Below are 16,470 nucleotides of genomic sequence, written 5' to 3'. Positions count from 1 at the left end.
CGGCCGCCGCCGTTTAACGGGGGCGGCCCCCGGTCCGGGGAGGGAGGCCGGCAGGCGGCAGACCATTGGCCGGGGCTCCCCCGGCCCCCGGGGGCGGGCGGGGTCCGCGGCGGGGCACGGCCGAGGGTCGGGGGGGCCAGGAGGGAGCGAAGCGCGTCGCTGGGAGAGCCCGGGCAGAGCCCGAGATCTTGCCGAGGTGCAGCAAAATCAACACCTGTCGGGATCCCGGCTGGAGCCTGCCCTTTGAGGAGCCATGTGAACTGGGACGTGATTAACGGCATTGAGTTCAAAACGGACCAGGATGCGTTGGTGTGTAGACTTGGTCTTGGTAGCGATTTAACTCATCCACTTTTCCTAACTGAAGAGTGTCGCCAAAACAAGTTGTGAAAAGCATATCGTCTGCTCCTCCATTTCATTTAGAGAGCTCAGGAGCACTGGGAGACCTCAACCTGGCCAGATTGAGGCTACTGAAAAAGGTTGCTTGTCTTAACAAATCACTAAACCTGATGACTGAACCAAAGTCAGTTTTTAGAAAAAACTTCTGCTTTCAACTACAACAATTTTCAGTATGGTGTGTGCCCCTAAGATGTCATCATCCCATTGTTTCTCTTCTACTCCAGGAAACTCCAGCCTCTGTGTTGCTGACATTAAGAAATAACTGGAGCAAGTGAGCAAGCCCGTTTGGGGCCAAGCAACTGTTCAACCAGTTTCCTCCATGCCCACGGGAAACCACCCATCAGGTGGGCCACTGTGCACCCCCCGTGCACAGGAAGAGGTTTCCCACAAGACCCCGTAGAAGTAGAAGAGCTGCAAGGCACTTCTCCCACTCTGGAGCTGGCAGCACGTGGTGGGCTTCCCAACCTGCTGCATGGCCCTCTTTGTCCTGTGCCTCTCTCTGTGTGCCTTAGCCCCTCTGTCACATCAGAAGAAACCCAGGAAGCTGTGGCTGGCCCCCTCGCAGCTTGCTACACAGTTGGAATAGCTGGAGCTGTCTGATATTATTTACATCATAAAAGGAAGGGCAACAATAGGAGAGAAATTTTATGTTAAGTGAGAAAAGTAGTGTTGACTAATGTTCAGTCACGTTGGACTTGGTGTACGCAACTAACGAGCACCACAGAGAACAGCCCTTGGGGGGCTCATTGTGTGGGAGGCAAGACACAGCACGCCACGGGGCTGGGGCTGCAGAACGCGCTGCCAAGGATCTGCCTGAGGCACTCCGCTGCCGGCACAGCGCAGGTTCTGGGCTCCTCTCCAACGCAGCTGCAATGGGATTTTCAAATACCTTCAGCTGGCCTATATTCACCATGCCCTTTAGTTGGCCTGCATGCATGGCTTCTTAGCTTATTTGTGTAGCAGTGTTGACCCACTCCTTTAGTTACTCATTTCTTCCTCTGCCCATTGCCAGGCTGGAGGGTGCTCCCCCATATCTGCTGTGTCCCAGCACAGGACTGTTCTTCCTCTTTGCCCTGCTGCTCTTTCATATGTGTCTCCACACAACAAGAAATGCCTCAGCATCACTCCCACCATCTGTACCCCTGCAATGGAAGTGACAGGATGACATGGTGGTGTCACCAGGCTGGCAGAGAGCTGCACAGTGGAGTCAGAAAAACAGAGCAGGAGGTGCAGAGTGCTACGGAGCCAGAGAAAAGAGGGAGGCTGAAAGGGGTAGAGCAGGAGGCAAGGACATGGGACAAAAAAAGGAAGAAGGAAGGACTTAAAGTGCCACAAGCTGCCTAGAAAGAATTCTGAGTCCAGAACTCATCCCTGACCTAAAGGATGGAAACAGCACAGATGCTGCAGAGACTAATATGTGGACCTAGAGCCACACCAATGTTGCTCTACTATCTATTGAGGAGAAGCCCTTCATCACCAAAGAGCATTCTTTGAAAACATAGGCTTAAATGCCTGAAGGTCTGCATCATGAAGGTCTGCAAAATCATGAGTTCTGTATTAAAGTATTCAGTGACTATAGCAGACCAAAAAAAAAGAGGATAAAAGGACAGTAAAGTTTTGCTGTCACCCACCTAAGGGAACACTGTCAAATTATTTGCAACCATTTGCTCTGTAATTTATTTATCAAAACATACTAAACGTTTTCTTGAAAAATTCCATTCTCTGTCAAAAACATTTTATTAAATCATTTTAACTTAGCATTTTTCTCTTCTGATTTAACTACAGAGGACACTCTTGCACTGATCCCGATCAACCCTGTGGGAGGACGATCTTGTTTGTAGTGTCACATAGTGTTAGATGTGTGAGGGCCACATTTTGGGTTTGCTCTACATCTGCTAATTCTTTGTGTTTCTTCTTCAAGAATGCACGTGGAAGCAGTATTTTGCAGACAGAGCATGCTACATAATACAGTATAACAAAAGGGAATCAGTTCACAAGGTATATAAACAGAAACTTAAGTCCTTGTTTAGATAAACTTATCCAGTACACATAAAGGTCACTGCAATTTTTCCAGTTTTCATTGCTATGCTGAGTTTTCTTACTGGAGTAGTTACAGACTGAAGGGGATTTTGTGCTCAAGGAGAACCTTCTTTAAGGGATTTTCAGAAAGCATAATGTTTATCTGCTGTCTGGAAGGGGCTATTTGACCTTCTAATTGTCATTTTCAATAAAAACAAAAGAATACTAGCTATTGCCTTTCACTCGTGTATCCTCTGAAGTACAAACTGCAGCTTACCTTACTGGAGGTTAATATCTTGGGCATGTGTCAAAGTTATCAGGAAACTTTCATAAAGCCAGTAACATTTCACAGGGAAGTTTCTTACAGAAATTTATTACTGTAATTTTTTATATAGGATCTGCAAGTAAACCTCAGCCATTAAAATATTTGTTCTGCTTACTTTACGTAAATCAGTAAATTTCTAAGCATACAGAATATAGAAAAACTGTCAACATTATAGATTTTGCTTTACAGAAGTGTCCATGACTTGTTAAAATTCCAACTACCGGGGTAGGGAAAGCAGAAAGGAATCCCTGCTGCTTAATTTGGCTTTCATATTTTGCTCCTAATATGCTTCAGGAAACTCCCTGTTTTTATGGAATTATATGGATGATTAAAAATCAGGATTCATGGGCAATTAATGCAGCGATCTTAATGCAAGTGAAATATCAGCTCTAAAGCACATCCATCCATATTTATGTTGACACTTCTGGGTTTGACCCTGCCACATTTTCATAAAAATTTTGCAGAACATAAGGTTTCAAACACGGGTTTCAGAAGCAGCTTTGCTTTTTCAGAAACACAAATTGAAGCCCCAGTTTTTCAAGTCAAGGCGTATATCCATTCTCAATGCAGCTATTTACTTTTCATTTACACTAATAGGAATTCCACTCAGGCAACCAAGAGGAAAAAGTTCCTGAGGAGCTTTTGGATGGGGGGAGGGAAGATGCAGATTGCCTTTTTTTTCTCTGCCTTGGCTCTAAACTCCACAACAGCACAGAGACGAATTTAGCCCTAAGGCAACACAAAGAAAGTTTACTCTCCTATTTACCTCCTAAGTCCTTTTGCACCATGCCTTAGTAAGAGCCATAGGCTGGCTCATCCTTCTCATAGAAACAGCTGTTTGGGGCCACAGCTGTTTGGAGCCACTCTTGCCTGCAGAGCTTGGACATCTCAGTGAGGCGATTGCAGGGTGAACAGGCCAAAGCAAAGTACCTGGAGAGACTGACTAGCAAGTAGCTGGTCCCCGTAGGAAGGAAAAGAAAAGAAAGGTGTCATTAAGAATACATACCTTAAGTACGTCTTTACAGGGAGAAATGTAATGTAGGTTTTTGTTTTGATTTGGTTTTGGTTTTTTTTTTTTGCGGTGTTAGCATCGCCAGTGGTGTGTTTTTCTGAGGAAAAAAATTGGATACGTGTTTCTTCTCATCTCCCATGTTCCTTGTGAAATGGAGCGGAATGATTTCAGATCTGTGTCACAGAGCTTTATCATGACACTTTCCACCACAAATTTCGCACCGATCTGAAACCACCTGTCTGGGGCACATCATCTCTGTGTATGGAAGACCTAAACGCGGGTGGTCAGTGCAGGGTGATTTTTTTTTTTTTTTTTTAAATCAGTGTGTGATATTTTTTCTTGTGTGGGAAGGATGGAAACATTGCACTTGACTATAGTAACATTTAGGTGTGCTGCAGCATGCCTGCAGGAAAGCTGAAATCTAACAGCTGACAACTCGATGCCCTTAATTAAAGGTCCACAGTAAAAAAGACCTGCGTTCGCATGGGTTTTCATTATAACCTCCTCAAAACTGGTACCATATGGTCAAGAGTTCCTTATTTGTAAAGCCCAGTTGCTGATGACTGCTCTCAACCTTTGATCAAAAGCCAAGTTTTGTGCTCCTGTGGAAAGTCACAACAAAAGCGCCAGAGAGCTGGCGTGCAGCCACGCAAGAGTGCGACCCGCTGTGTTCCATGAATGAAACCGTGCCCTTGTGGCCAGGAAGGCCAATGGCATCCTGGGGTGTATTAGAAGGGGGGTGGTTAGTAGGTCGAGAGAGGTTCTCCTTCCCCTCTACTCTGCCCTGGTGAGACCTCATCTGGAATATTGTGTCCAGTTCTGGGCCCCTCAGTTCCAGAAGGACAGGGAACTGCTGGAGAGAGTCCAGCGCAGAGCCACAAAGATGATGAAGGGAGTGGAGCATCTCCCGTATGAGGAAAGGCTGAGGGAGCTGGGGCTCTAGCTTGGAGGAGACTGAGGGGTGACCTCATTCATGTTTATAAATATATAAAGGGTGAGTGTCAGGAGGATGGAGCCAGGCTCTTCTTGGTGACAACCAATGATAGGACAAGGGGTAATGGGTTCAAAGTGGAACACAGGAGATTACACTTAAATTTGAGAAGAAACTTCTTCACAGTGAGGGTGACAGACACTGGACCAGGCTGCCCAGGGAGCTTGTGGAGTCTCCTTCTCTGGAGACATTCAAACCCGCCTGGACGCCTTCCTGTGTAACCTCATCTGGGTGTTCCTGCTCCAGCGAGGGGATTGGACTGGATGATCTTTTGAGGTCCCTTCCAATCCCTGACATTCTGTGATTCTTTGGAACGACGGTGTCCCAGGGCGGGCGGCGTCTCCTCAGGGGGCAACAGCTTCATGTCGCCGACGCCCCCGCCCCTCAGCGACGCCTCCAGCGGCCCCGGCGGCACTGACGGGGGGCAGGACGCCCTCCCGCGGGAGCGCCCCGCCGCCCGCAGGCCGCGCGGCCCGAGGGAGGGCGGCGGCCCCTCAGGCGCGCCTGCCCCGCCGCCGCCTTCTCCCGCCCCGAGGCGCGGCCGGGGGCGCTCGGGCGCCGCCATGCGCGGGCAGCAGCGCCGCGCTTCTCGGGCCGGCGCGGAGGGCGGACAAGATGGCGGCTCCCATGGAGCTGAGCTGCTGGGGAGGCGATTGGGGGCTGCCGTCCCTGCACCCGGAGTCTCTCACCGTCATGGTAACGGCCGCCGGCCGCCACCCGCCCCGCGAGGAAGGGAGGGGAGGAGGGAGAGACGGCGCCCGTGGGCTTGTCTGCCGCCGGCACGGCTGACCCAGCGGCTCTTCCCGCCGGGAGAGGCGGCGCCGCCGCCGAGGGGCGCGCCCGCCCTTGTCGCTCCGAGGCCGGGCCTGTGCCGGGCAAGGGCGCCGCCGGTGCCGCCGTGCTCAGCCGGGGCTGGGAGGCAGTTGGGCCCGCGGTGGGGCCCGGAGGGGCGGCCCCGGCCCTTTCACCGCAGGGGCGGCGTCGCCGCGGACCCCGCGTCCCCCCCGCGGAGCCTTGGGCAGCGCCGCGGCCCTTTCCCAGGGCTGCGCGGCCCCTTCCCAGCGCTGTCCGGCCCCTTCCCAGGGCTGCCCGGCCCCTTCCCAGGGCTGCGGCCCCTTCCCAGCGCTGTCCGGCCCCTTCCCAGGGCTGCGGCCCCTTCCCAGCGCTGCCCGGCCCCTTCCCAGGGCTGCGGCCCCTTCCCAGCGCTGCCCGGCCCCTTCCCAGGGCTGCGGCCCCTTCCCAGCGCTGCCCGGCCCCCGCCGCAGCGGCCGCGCTCCGCAGGAACGCGCTGTGGCACTGCGGACCCACCGGCGCGTTCGCTTTTGGCCGCGCCTCGGTGCCCGAAGCTGTCGAAAAAACATCCGACACTTTTCTTACACACACTGACTCGATTTTTTCCCCCTGGAATCTCTGTTTCAGGCTTACGCCAAATTTTCTGGTGCTCCCCTGACAGTGAATACTATAAATAACTCTTGGAGAGCCCCGAAAGGTACAGTCTCTGCGGTTTTTATTCTTTCAATCACAGCCCCGTTATAAATGCAGGTTCCGATTTCTGTGTTGTTCCAGAGTTTTCTTTGGTTTTGTGTTCATGAGAGTAACCCGCCCCAGTGAAGGCTACTTGCTTTCACAATGCATCGATAAGTGATTTTACATGCTCAAGTGTGATGAATTTGTGAGAGTAAAATTATGAAAGACATAAATAAAGTGCCTCAAAGGACACTTTATTAAAATGTGTATGGGTGAAACAGTGGCCAGTCAAGAAAACAGCAGTGCCAAATACATACCTGTTTTTAAGCTTTTCGCACATTGCATATTTATAGTGATAATAACTAGGCTCGTGTATGGAAACTGTTCTTTAATTGTATATAATTTAATGGGCTGGTACAGCTGGAAGTGGAATGTGAGCCTCAAAGACTATGACTTGCACCAGCTGGGGTTTTTAGTGCTATGCTGAAGTAGAGAGGTTGACTCAGAAAACATGACTTAACAACCTAGTTGCCACAGAAGTTGAAGATAAGGTGTCAGAGAGGACTTCTTTGTGTTGGATACTTCTACACATCGCTTGGCTGTTTGCTCAGCCTTTAAGTTGTTGTCTTGGTGTGTTCCAGACAGTTAAATCACTGCAGGTTAGGGTACTCTGTCATTTACACTTACTACATCATCAGTTTAGGCATTACTGTATCCATGCAGAAGTTGTGCCTTTGACTCTTGCTCTTCAGTGTATTGTTTTCTGTTAGCAGAAAATACCAAGAACTAGCTTTGTGTACTTGCCAGAAGTTCAGTGGCTTTCTTCGTAGCCCAAATATGTAAAATCCATTTAAAAAAAAAACCAGATCCAAATACTGTTACTAATAATTGATACTTTAAAAGTATTTAGCGCAGTCATGTTGGGCTTGTTGTGACAGTTATGTTGTGAATGTGCTATAAGATAGCCCCTGTTACAGAGATGTTACACTCTACAGTCTTTGATCCTGCAATCCGATGAGTGAAGGCTGACCAGTAAGCTTCTGGCAGAAGGGAAGTAGTTGGTTCTGTAGTAGTTCATGGTTATGCAGTGGTAGCTCGAGCAGTGGCTGTAGCAAGGCTAGAGAAAACAGGCAGTTAAAATGGATTTGGAGGAGAAGGGCAGGAAAAAATTGCAGTAGGGGGAAGGAGAGGCCCTGAATAAGTTGAGAGGACAGTTGGACTGGGTTGGAATTGTTGTCTTAAGATGAACACCTGAAATCTAGACAAGCAGCCTTGTTCTCAAAGTGTCAGATATCTGGTAGAAGACATTGGATTCAGTCTGATTTGATGTGGTGCTTTTTTATATATTGTTATTAGTGAAGGCCACAGTACACTGGATAAATTTGTGACCTTGGTGGAACTCCCTTGCTATGTAAACTTTAGTTTATGTGCATGCTGTGGAGAAAAGGAAAGTGGATGAAGTGACTGATTGCTTTCTAGTTGTGTTAGAACTCATCCATATAAATTGACTGTATTATTTATGCCTTTAAGGAGGTGTACCAGTCCTGATATCAGAAGACGTTGTTATTTCTCAGCCAGCAAAAATATTAAACTTCTTAAGAAAGCAGGTAAGTCTCTTTCGAAAGATTTCTTTTCTCTGCCTTGTAGTGACTCCACTTGTCCCCTCTATATGTTGATACAGTCTTCTGAGAATCTGGAACTCAGTTTAGACCCAGTGCTTTCCTGTTTTTCATACATGCATGAGAATTCCAACATAGTGGATAACAGTTTTCTGTTTGAAAGTTTGATTGTTGGTTATGTGAAAGATTTAAAAATAGGCACAAGAAAACTGTTAATTGAAAAGGACAAGAAACTGACCTTAATTGATCAGTTTCTCACTGAGCATCCTACTCTTAATTATGACAGTTTAAACATCATTATGGCTTTGCAGACCTAGGATGTAACAGTTTGGGAAGTGTGGTTTTAACTGCTTAAATGGATAATCGTCTCCTAGTACTCTTTTTTTGAAGGATAATACATACCGTGCTGGTTTTAATGTATGTAGTTTTTCTATAGCTTGTAGCATAAAAACATCTGCAAGTGTTTCTTGATGCACAACATGTTATTGTGTAGTCAATTCTTGCTTGCCTTTTGCAAATCTATTAATGTTTTATTCACAAAGGAAAAAGCTACCCAGTTTCTTCTTTTCACAAAGTATAAAGATGTCTGATAAAGCATGGCATCATCTTTTGATTTCTAAGGTGGTCCTCCAGCTCACTGTTCGGCTTTTACATTAGAAATTCAGTCTCTGCCTGGTCAAGAAGATTATCTGATGAATGCCATGTTAGTGAAACTTTAAATCTTTGGAGGGAGGAAAACAGAATCTGAAAACTGTGCATTTGAGATGGGATCTTAGACAGTTGTTTTGAATTCAGGAGTTTCATAGCCATTTGAATACCGAAGATTCCTTAATGCTGGGAAAAAAAAATAACAACAAACCCTATTTGAGTTAAAACATAAAAATAGTATGCTTGCTTTTCAGATTTCTAAGGATCAGTGCTGACCTTTGTTTCTAAATTAACAAAGCGAATTGCCCTCCAAAAAACTTACCAACCTTTTTAATGTACCTTAAAGGGATCCAGTATCAGAATTAAAATCTCAGTCAGCTGTGACTGCATTAATTTACCTCTGCATTTGGTCCTTCATATTGTTAGTATCCCATTTCTAAACTTTTAGCATGGTAATTAACAGCAACAGATGGGAATGCTTGCCTTTTTTTATGCTTACATCAGCTTAAGTGCTAGATGCTTCTTCAAAAATAAAGATGGAGACTTATCAGAGGTTTGCTGCATGCCTTAGTACTGAAAAATTTCCTCTGTATCGCTGGAAAGTTGCTTGGAAGGCAGTGAGAAAGAGACATGAGTTATTTTATGAATAGGAGGACCCAAAAATCTAGGAATGGGGAAGTGGAAAGGGGAGAAGCAAGGAGGTTTGACATAGCTGGCTTGAAGTGTGAAGAAATTCTAGTGAGCGCATGCTCTGCCCCGAAAATGTTGTTATTTTTACTCACTTGATAGCTGTTAAGTTTGAGACAACTTTGGGTTGCATTGATCATCTTTGTGGAAAGTTCTGTGTAACACTATTTGTAGTATGTTTTTTTTATTGGTAGAAGTATAATGCTGATTATGAATTGTCTGCAAAACAAGGAGCTGATACACTGGCATATATTGCACTACTTGAAGAGAAACTGTTTCCTGCTCTGGTAGGTATTGAGAAATCCTTTATAACAACCAGAAATTCTGGAAGTGAATGCTACAAGAGGTGCCCCACATGAGAGACATTAAAGTCTCTCAGTGATAGTCCTGGCTGGAATGTATTTGCTTTGTTAGTGCAGTTTTGGAAATACTGCCTAGCAACTTCTGAAAAGGAAGGAAATGTGTATGTCTGGGATCTGAAGTAATAGTGATACATTTATGAAAGACATTTTAAAAAGCTGCCTATGAATGCTTTTTCTTTTAGATGCTTTTTTGGGAAACGGTATCCTGAAAGCAGCTTATTGTGGCTGTTTTTTGTTTCATTTGATTATTTTGAAAAAGCTTTGATTAAGATGTGGTGTGTCTGATGTGGGGTGCACAACTGTGGAAGCCTTTTGAACTGTTCGGTTAGAACTTTGGACGGAATTAAAAGACCCATCAGTAGTTTCATTTTTCATTTCTAAGTAACAGGTGGGCCACATGGCCTCACCGTATTAGTCTACTTTAGAGCTATAAAAATACCCAGACATTGGATCTCTTGAATGACTTTGGCTTCAGTTTGTAAAGGAAGAAATATTCTGACCAAATTATATTATAGGCTAGCCTCTTCAGCTGACCCACAAGGTTTCAAATTAATAATTTTAAAATGTACTTTACTTTAAAATTTATATAAAAATTAAAAAAAAGTACAAAGTTCAAACCCGATCCTGTATGTCTGCAACTTTTAAAAATATATTTTCTACATACAGTGTGTGTGTATGTATATATACACATACATAAACATGAGTGTGTATGTCATTTTATGCATGTGTATATAGGTCTATGTAGTATCTTTGTTGTTTCTCCTTAGCTGTTTCCTTAATTATACACTCCTACACTCAAAAGGATTAGTATAATCCTTTGTGGAGCCTGATTGCCTTAAATTACAATAATTCTTGGCACTTCTGCTTCTCTAACAGAGATCTTACACATCAAGGTTTTAAGAGATGTGTACTATTCTTACTCAGATTCCAGTCGTGTTTGTCATTGTGTTGATGCAGCTGCACACTTTCTGGGTTGAGGCTGAAAATTACTCCAGTGTGACAAAACCATGGTTTTCCTCAAGGATTGCCTTCCCGCTGAGTTTGTATCTGCCTGGAAAGATGTCCAGGGAAGCGCTGAACAGGATCCTGCTGACCAGAGGCGGGCCTCCACTCTACAGTCTCGCTGAAGTGGAAGCACAGGTACGTGTTGTGTAGTAAAGGATTTGTAAGTTGGTGCTGTCAAGAACTGAAACAGTCTAGCAGCACTATGTCAAATGAGGAACAATGCTGTGCGTACAAGCCTTGCTACACCTCGGGCTCTTAAACAGTTTTGTGTCTCATCAGATATACAGGGATGCCAAGGAGTGCCTAAATCTCCTGTCGAAGAGACTGGGAACATCTCAGTTTTTCTTTGGAGATACGTGAGTGTGACTATTTTTGCGTGTGTGTGTGTTGTTAATGACTAATAAAACAGGTTCCACATGACTCTGTGAACGCTTAAACTTTTTTTTTTTAACCTGCTAGAATGTTAAAAGTGCTAAACAGTAGTTTTGTGTCTCACCCTCTGCTTTTGAGATAAATCTGAATGAGCGAAAGGCACAAATGCGATTTTTGAAATAAGGCAGTGTGGTGTCTCCCTTATCCTGTGCTTTTTCACAGAGGCAGATGCTGCCCACAGCTGCTAAGAAAATGTGGGGTGCTTGGTGAGTTAGTGTAGCATTAAACAATGCTTTCCTAGCCACTGAGTGTCACTTGCTATGCTTGTATGTAGAAAAAATACTCTAACCTGGAGGTGTTACCACTGCCTTCATGAGAGGAGGGTGTAGGTCCGGGAATGCTCCTTTTCCTGTGGTATGTGCACAGAGCAGGAGAGGGATATTTCCTCCAACGTAGTGGCAACAGGTCCTAAAAAGGATGATCTTCTGTTTCTTTAGCCATGAAGTCAGACCACTTCATGAGAGAGGATCCTGTCCCCCTGGCATACAGCTTGGCTTTTGTGGTGCCAGAAGTATGTTTCAGAGTGGCTTGTTTATGGCAGCATGACTGGATTTTAGTGCTGAAGTTACTGTTTCAGCTTGCCAGCATGTCCCTAGTTCAGAGGTGCTGAAATCAGTAGATAGTCTGTACAAAGCATTTACCAGATTGATATGAAGAGGTGGAATGCCAGAAGAGCTGATTATGTTGCGTTTCACATACACAGAAAATGGTTATGTTGTAGAGGTCTTAATGTCACTTTATTTTTTTGTTTTGTCACTCTTTTCAGGCCTACGACCTTGGATGCCTTTGTGTTTGGTTTCCTTGCACCGATTTATAAAGTGTGCTTCCCCAGAGTACAGTTACAAGAGCATTTGAAACAGCTTCCCAATCTGTGTCGATTCTGTGATGATATTTTAACTTGCTACTTCAGGTTAACTGTCTCAGGCAAGCTGTGTTTCTTTTCCCCCATTTGTCCTGTATGGTATTGTTTGGTTTAGAACTCCAAGATTCCATCTGTGAACAAAGGCAGAATTAGATTTTATGTAGTTTTTGCTAGAGCTTTTGTGGGGAAATAAGGAAAACTTCCAAAGTTGTGCAGAAAGGACTGAAAATTAAAAGCAAGGGTTAATACTCAGACTCTGTCAAGCATTGGCAAAATGCACCTGTATCTATGCTATGGCTCGTGCTTAGCACTTCTCTTTTTCTCACACGGAATGGCTTAACCTCTTAAATTCTTCTTAGGATAAAAATACTGCCTGAACTTTCTCTCTAATGTGGGTTTATTTTTTAAGGATTTAAAAGCTTTTGTAAATATCTTTTCACTCTTCCTCTTTCTGCCTTCACTCTCCAGGCCATTCTCCAGCTGGACAGGATGCAGCAGATGCTAATCTGTGGAAACTCACACAGCTTGTAAATAAGGAATCCAACTTGATTGAAAAGGTTACTTTTGCTTCAGTCTCTAATTTTCCTGCTTCATTGTGGTTACCTTTTCGCAGATATTCTTGCATGGCAACTGCAACTGTGTAATGGACATTTTATTTTAATTGCTTCTTTTCTACTGAGTTACTTTCTGTAGAGAGGCAGGAAGAATATTATGTCACTTGAAAGGAATAATTAATGAAGCCTGGTACTTAAAAAGTATTTTTATTACAATCAAAAGAACATTGTCTTGCAATTGCGCATACCAGCGAAAGAAGAGTATGTTTCCTCAAGTGTACATTCCAGCAGAGGAGGAAGTGAATGTATTGATAAAAATTCAGCAGTGGTCCTGCAAGTTAAGACCAATCGCCAGCTATCCTTGCTTCCAGCTGAGCACTGCAGTCACTAACCCACAGTAACTCTTTCTCCTGCTTGTTCTAGCTTCTGTTTCTTTATATTCTTTGTTTCTAAGGCTGTCACTCAGCACCTATCAAAAGCTATACAACTTATGTGAAAAATACAGGTGAAGAATTAGTCTTCTGGTGCAGACAGAACACTTTAACTAGAAGGACAGAAGGCATTTTTTCTTGAAAAAGATCAGTGTGTGAAATAGACCATTAACTAAGATCAGCTTCTGTAGCATTAGATATTGATTGTATCTCCTCTTTGTGGTATTAAAGTGTGGCTGTGGAATTTTTAATGAATCAGTTATGTAGACATTTGTCAGGCACGATTTAGGTAAAGCTGATCCTACCTTGTGGAAATGGGATGGAGTGGATAACCTCTGGGAATCTCCCCTGTGCTGTCTTCTGTGATTCTGTTTATTCCATATTAAATAGACTCTTTTGATACTGCATTACACAGAGGGCATTAGACGGATTTCCTGTGAAAATGTAAAATCTTTATATTCAGAGATTAATATTAACCTGTTTTTGAAAAGGTCTTTTCACAAGTTATTTTCATTAAATACCTTTTGAAGTCTGTAACTAATCTAACTTTACCCAGCACTTCTAGAACATTTCTGATTTCAAAAATATTTGTTCTTGAAGGTGCTGAACATGCAAAAGCATCCATTGATGTTAGCAATTTGAGTTTTGACATGCTTTGTAATAGCTTTCGGCTATTATACTATAGTAAAACTTTAACCTCTTAGAAGAAGGTAACAATGCTGCTTTCTTCAGTAATCTTGACAGAATGATTTGAGCAGAACCACATCTATTTGTGCTGGATTTAATGCACCATATGCTGATAGAATGAATAATAACTCTAACACAGGCATGTATTTGGGAGTGGAAAGGAACCAAGACATCAGTTTTGCCTGGGCCTGAAATAACAGGGTGAAAAATACCCCAAACCAGTGTTAATGATGGCAGCCCTGACAAATAGACTAATCGTATGATCTATATTCTACTGTTTACCAGATCCAGCTCTCATTATTTCTCTGCAGATGGACGACAACCTTCGTAAGAGTCCTCAGCATCCTCCTCGAAAGCTAACAGCGCTCAAGCTTGCTGCAGGTGGAGAAGCAAGCAGTCCCTTGAATCGTCTGTCACCTTGACAGCTTTTGTTGCCCATACACGTGTTTGCCTTCAACTCTTTTGAGTGCCACAGCACAGTTTTTCACATGAATGTTGTTTTGCAAGGGAAGAATCCACTAAGGGGTACAAGTAAGCAAGAAATACAGCTTTACAATCTCCTATCTACCTGTTCTTTTAAGAAATTGCATAGTTTAGGCTGACCAAACGCTAAGCTGAGGCTAAAGCAAACAAGAGGCTTATTCCTGCAGATGTTAAAGTGATTTTGTACAGCATGATTTTGTCTTTAGCCTAGCAGAAATGTCGACCAAAAGTTAAAATTCCACTGACAGAATGTTCACTGTTATTTTATTTTGTGGCTTTTGATTTTACTGTAATCATGTTACTATATGTGAGTGAGTATACTCTGGCATCTGTCTGAAAATTATGAAGTCCAGTTGCAAAATCAGTGGAAAGGCTGGTAAAAAATTCAAATGTTACCCTTCATGGCAGCTCATAAATGAAAAGCAATGAGAGGAAGTTAAGTATTTTTTTTATTGTACTGTCATGAACACTCTTGGGTCTTGCGTTTTAAGGGTGGTTGTATGCTTGAAAAATTGTCATGATGTACTTTGAGGGGGATTGTTGAAAAGTGTATGCACTGTGGGGAGTGCAATGATGTACAGTACTAACATTTCACAGGTACCTGGTATTAGGTGTGTATGAAACAGGCTTAGCTTATGCACAGGGTAATACCACACTGCAAAACTGTTAAGTCAAAATCACAGAGCACTGATAGTGAGATGGAGATGTTTGGTTGGCTCCTGTCAGGACAAGAGACTTGACTAGCAAACATACTGCAGCTCGGCATTGAAAGGAACTGATTAGGGTTTTATAAGAAAGCTGATGTAGGCTTTAAAATTCGTCACGTATGCCTTTGCATAAGTTTTGTCTTATTTTATTATGAGCACTACAGTTCATCCAAAAACTAAAATAAAAAGTCTGAATTTTTATTGTTTGACAGTCTAGTTCAGAGTCCTTTTATCTCTGCAAACTGTAAAACATTGCAGCACATATTTCTTCTGTTTAATTGAAGAACTTAAATCTCATTATGTTTTGCCTTAGCAGCAGCCTTGCCCATTCTAGAGACCCAAGAAATTTCTTACAAGGGAGAGGCTGTTAATTCTTTGCTGGCAACGTACCAACAGATGTTCATGAGTAGGTGTAAGGAGACTTAGTCAAGGAGATTGGCCAAAAAGGCAGCACTTGGGATGCAGAATTCCAGTAGCTGTATGTATGGGGATAACTATTCATTTTTTTTGTTTGTTTGTTTGTTTGTTTGTTTCCAGCCAAATCAGAGTAGTCCTTCAGCTTGTCTTCAGCTACTAGTCACATTTGAGATATATAGATAAATTATTTCCTATTTATAAAGACAAGACTGTAGATTGTGTACATACTGTACTTGCAGACTTGATATGTAAGGAATGTAATATCTTTAACATTTCTTAATAGTAATTGAAATGTTGGGTTTCTAATGAGCACTTTAAAATAATGTTTAAGCTTTATGCTCTTACTAGAGTATTTGTTGCAGTGATTTGAAATTAATCTAGCTCATACTCATGATAATTGTATAAACCTACAGTCCACTACATGTAAAAGTAAGTCAAATGTTTAAAATTTTTATTGCCTGTTGGCAAGGTTTAAATGAGATCAAGTCACATGGCTTTTCAAAGTCTTATTTATAAATGTGGCTATGGGGAATATGCCTTAGTTGTTGCTTTTGTGGATATGTACACTCAAATCTTTTAAATATCTTTGTAAAAAAAGCTGTTCCAGGATTAAAATTTTTGATTTTTAGTGGAGTTTTGGTAGTATTTTTTATGGATATTATCTCATTTTTTTTAAAGATTTTTCTTTTTCCTTGTGAAAAGCTTTATCTTGTCTATTAAAAACCAACAACAACAAAAAACACCCACCATGAACAAACCACAACAAACCTGCTGACTCCTAGAACAAGAAATTGAAACAATATAGCATGTTGATGAGGTCAGATTTTAGATTTTAATTCTAGTTCTTCAGTACCAATCCTTTCTTTCAACACAAGTGCTTTTGGGAAGGGGAAATGGGGAAGCACAAATTTTTCTAATATTGCTGAACATGAGCCTTGGGCTGCATGACAGCAGAATTTTGACAAACCGATGACTGAGTAAGTTAATGGACTGGAAGGCAGTGGTGGGGCCATGAAGCTGTTGTGTGCAACCTGCTTCCTGTGCAGAGCAGCTGGCCTGTGGTATGTGCTGCAACTCTGCAGTCTCAAAATAATGGGTGTTTTGTGCATGTGCCTACAAGGTGCAAATTCAGTGTGTGTCCCTGGGTTTCCCTTGTCTTGCTGCTAAGGGGGCAGCAGGTGGGCCCCTCCTCCCTGCCCACCCCTGGAAGGGGGTGTCTGGGAACAGACTGTCCCCCCGGGAGTGACTCATCCAGGCTGCCACACTCTCCTTTGTGGAGGAGGCTGCCAGGTGTGGGCTGGGTGAACCACTTGCAAGTTGCACATTTAGCATCCGTGCTCCCAGGCAATCCTGTCGTGAAAGCGCA

The 16,470-nt window shown here is 43.5% G+C and overlaps 1 protein-coding gene across 4 annotated transcripts; it reads left to right on the top strand.

The window, feature by feature from the left end:
* Window positions 1-5,311: 5,311 nt before the first annotated feature.
* MTX3 (metaxin 3) lies at window positions 5,312-15,707 on the top strand. Of its 4 annotated transcripts, none has more exons than XM_065656526.1 (9): window positions 5,312-5,439; window positions 6,163-6,232; window positions 7,741-7,817; window positions 9,359-9,451; window positions 10,484-10,666; window positions 10,811-10,887; window positions 11,730-11,887; window positions 12,294-12,382; window positions 13,809-15,707. In XM_065656526.1, exons 1-9 carry the CDS (start codon window positions 5,359-5,361, stop codon window positions 13,917-13,919), a joined length of 939 nt encoding a protein of 312 aa, XP_065512598.1. In that variant the 5' UTR covers window positions 5,312-5,358; the 3' UTR covers window positions 13,920-15,707. The 4 variants fall into 4 exon arrangements, with proteins under 4 accessions (XP_065512598.1, XP_065512597.1, XP_065512599.1 ...); XM_065656525.1 differs by having other exon boundaries at window positions 10,451-10,666; XM_065656527.1 differs by having other exon boundaries at window positions 9,339-9,451; window positions 10,549-10,666.
* The last annotated feature ends 763 nt before the right edge of the window (window positions 15,708-16,470 follow it).

This window comes from Caloenas nicobarica, chromosome Z (genome assembly GCF_036013445.1).
Source record: "Caloenas nicobarica isolate bCalNic1 chromosome Z, bCalNic1.hap1, whole genome shotgun sequence".
NCBI classification, from domain to species: domain Eukaryota; kingdom Metazoa; phylum Chordata; class Aves; order Columbiformes; family Columbidae; genus Caloenas; species Caloenas nicobarica.
Note: the sequence above shows the minus strand (reverse complement) of the source record. Positions and strands in the feature narration are given on the sequence as shown.

Bases quoted from the DNA above. Each gene is read 5' to 3' on its own strand.
- MTX3 (XM_065656525.1), top strand. From the start codon at position 5,359: ATGGCGGCTCCCATGGAGCTGAGCTGCTGGGGAGGCGATTGGGGGCTG. The intron at 7,818-9,358 runs GTAAGTCTCTTT...TTTTATTGGTAG, and splicing joins TAAACTTCTTAAGAAAGCAG to AAGTATAATGCTGATTATGA. The intron at 12,383-13,808 runs GTTACTTTTGCT...ATTTCTCTGCAG, and splicing joins AATCCAACTTGATTGAAAAG to ATGGACGACAACCTTCGTAA.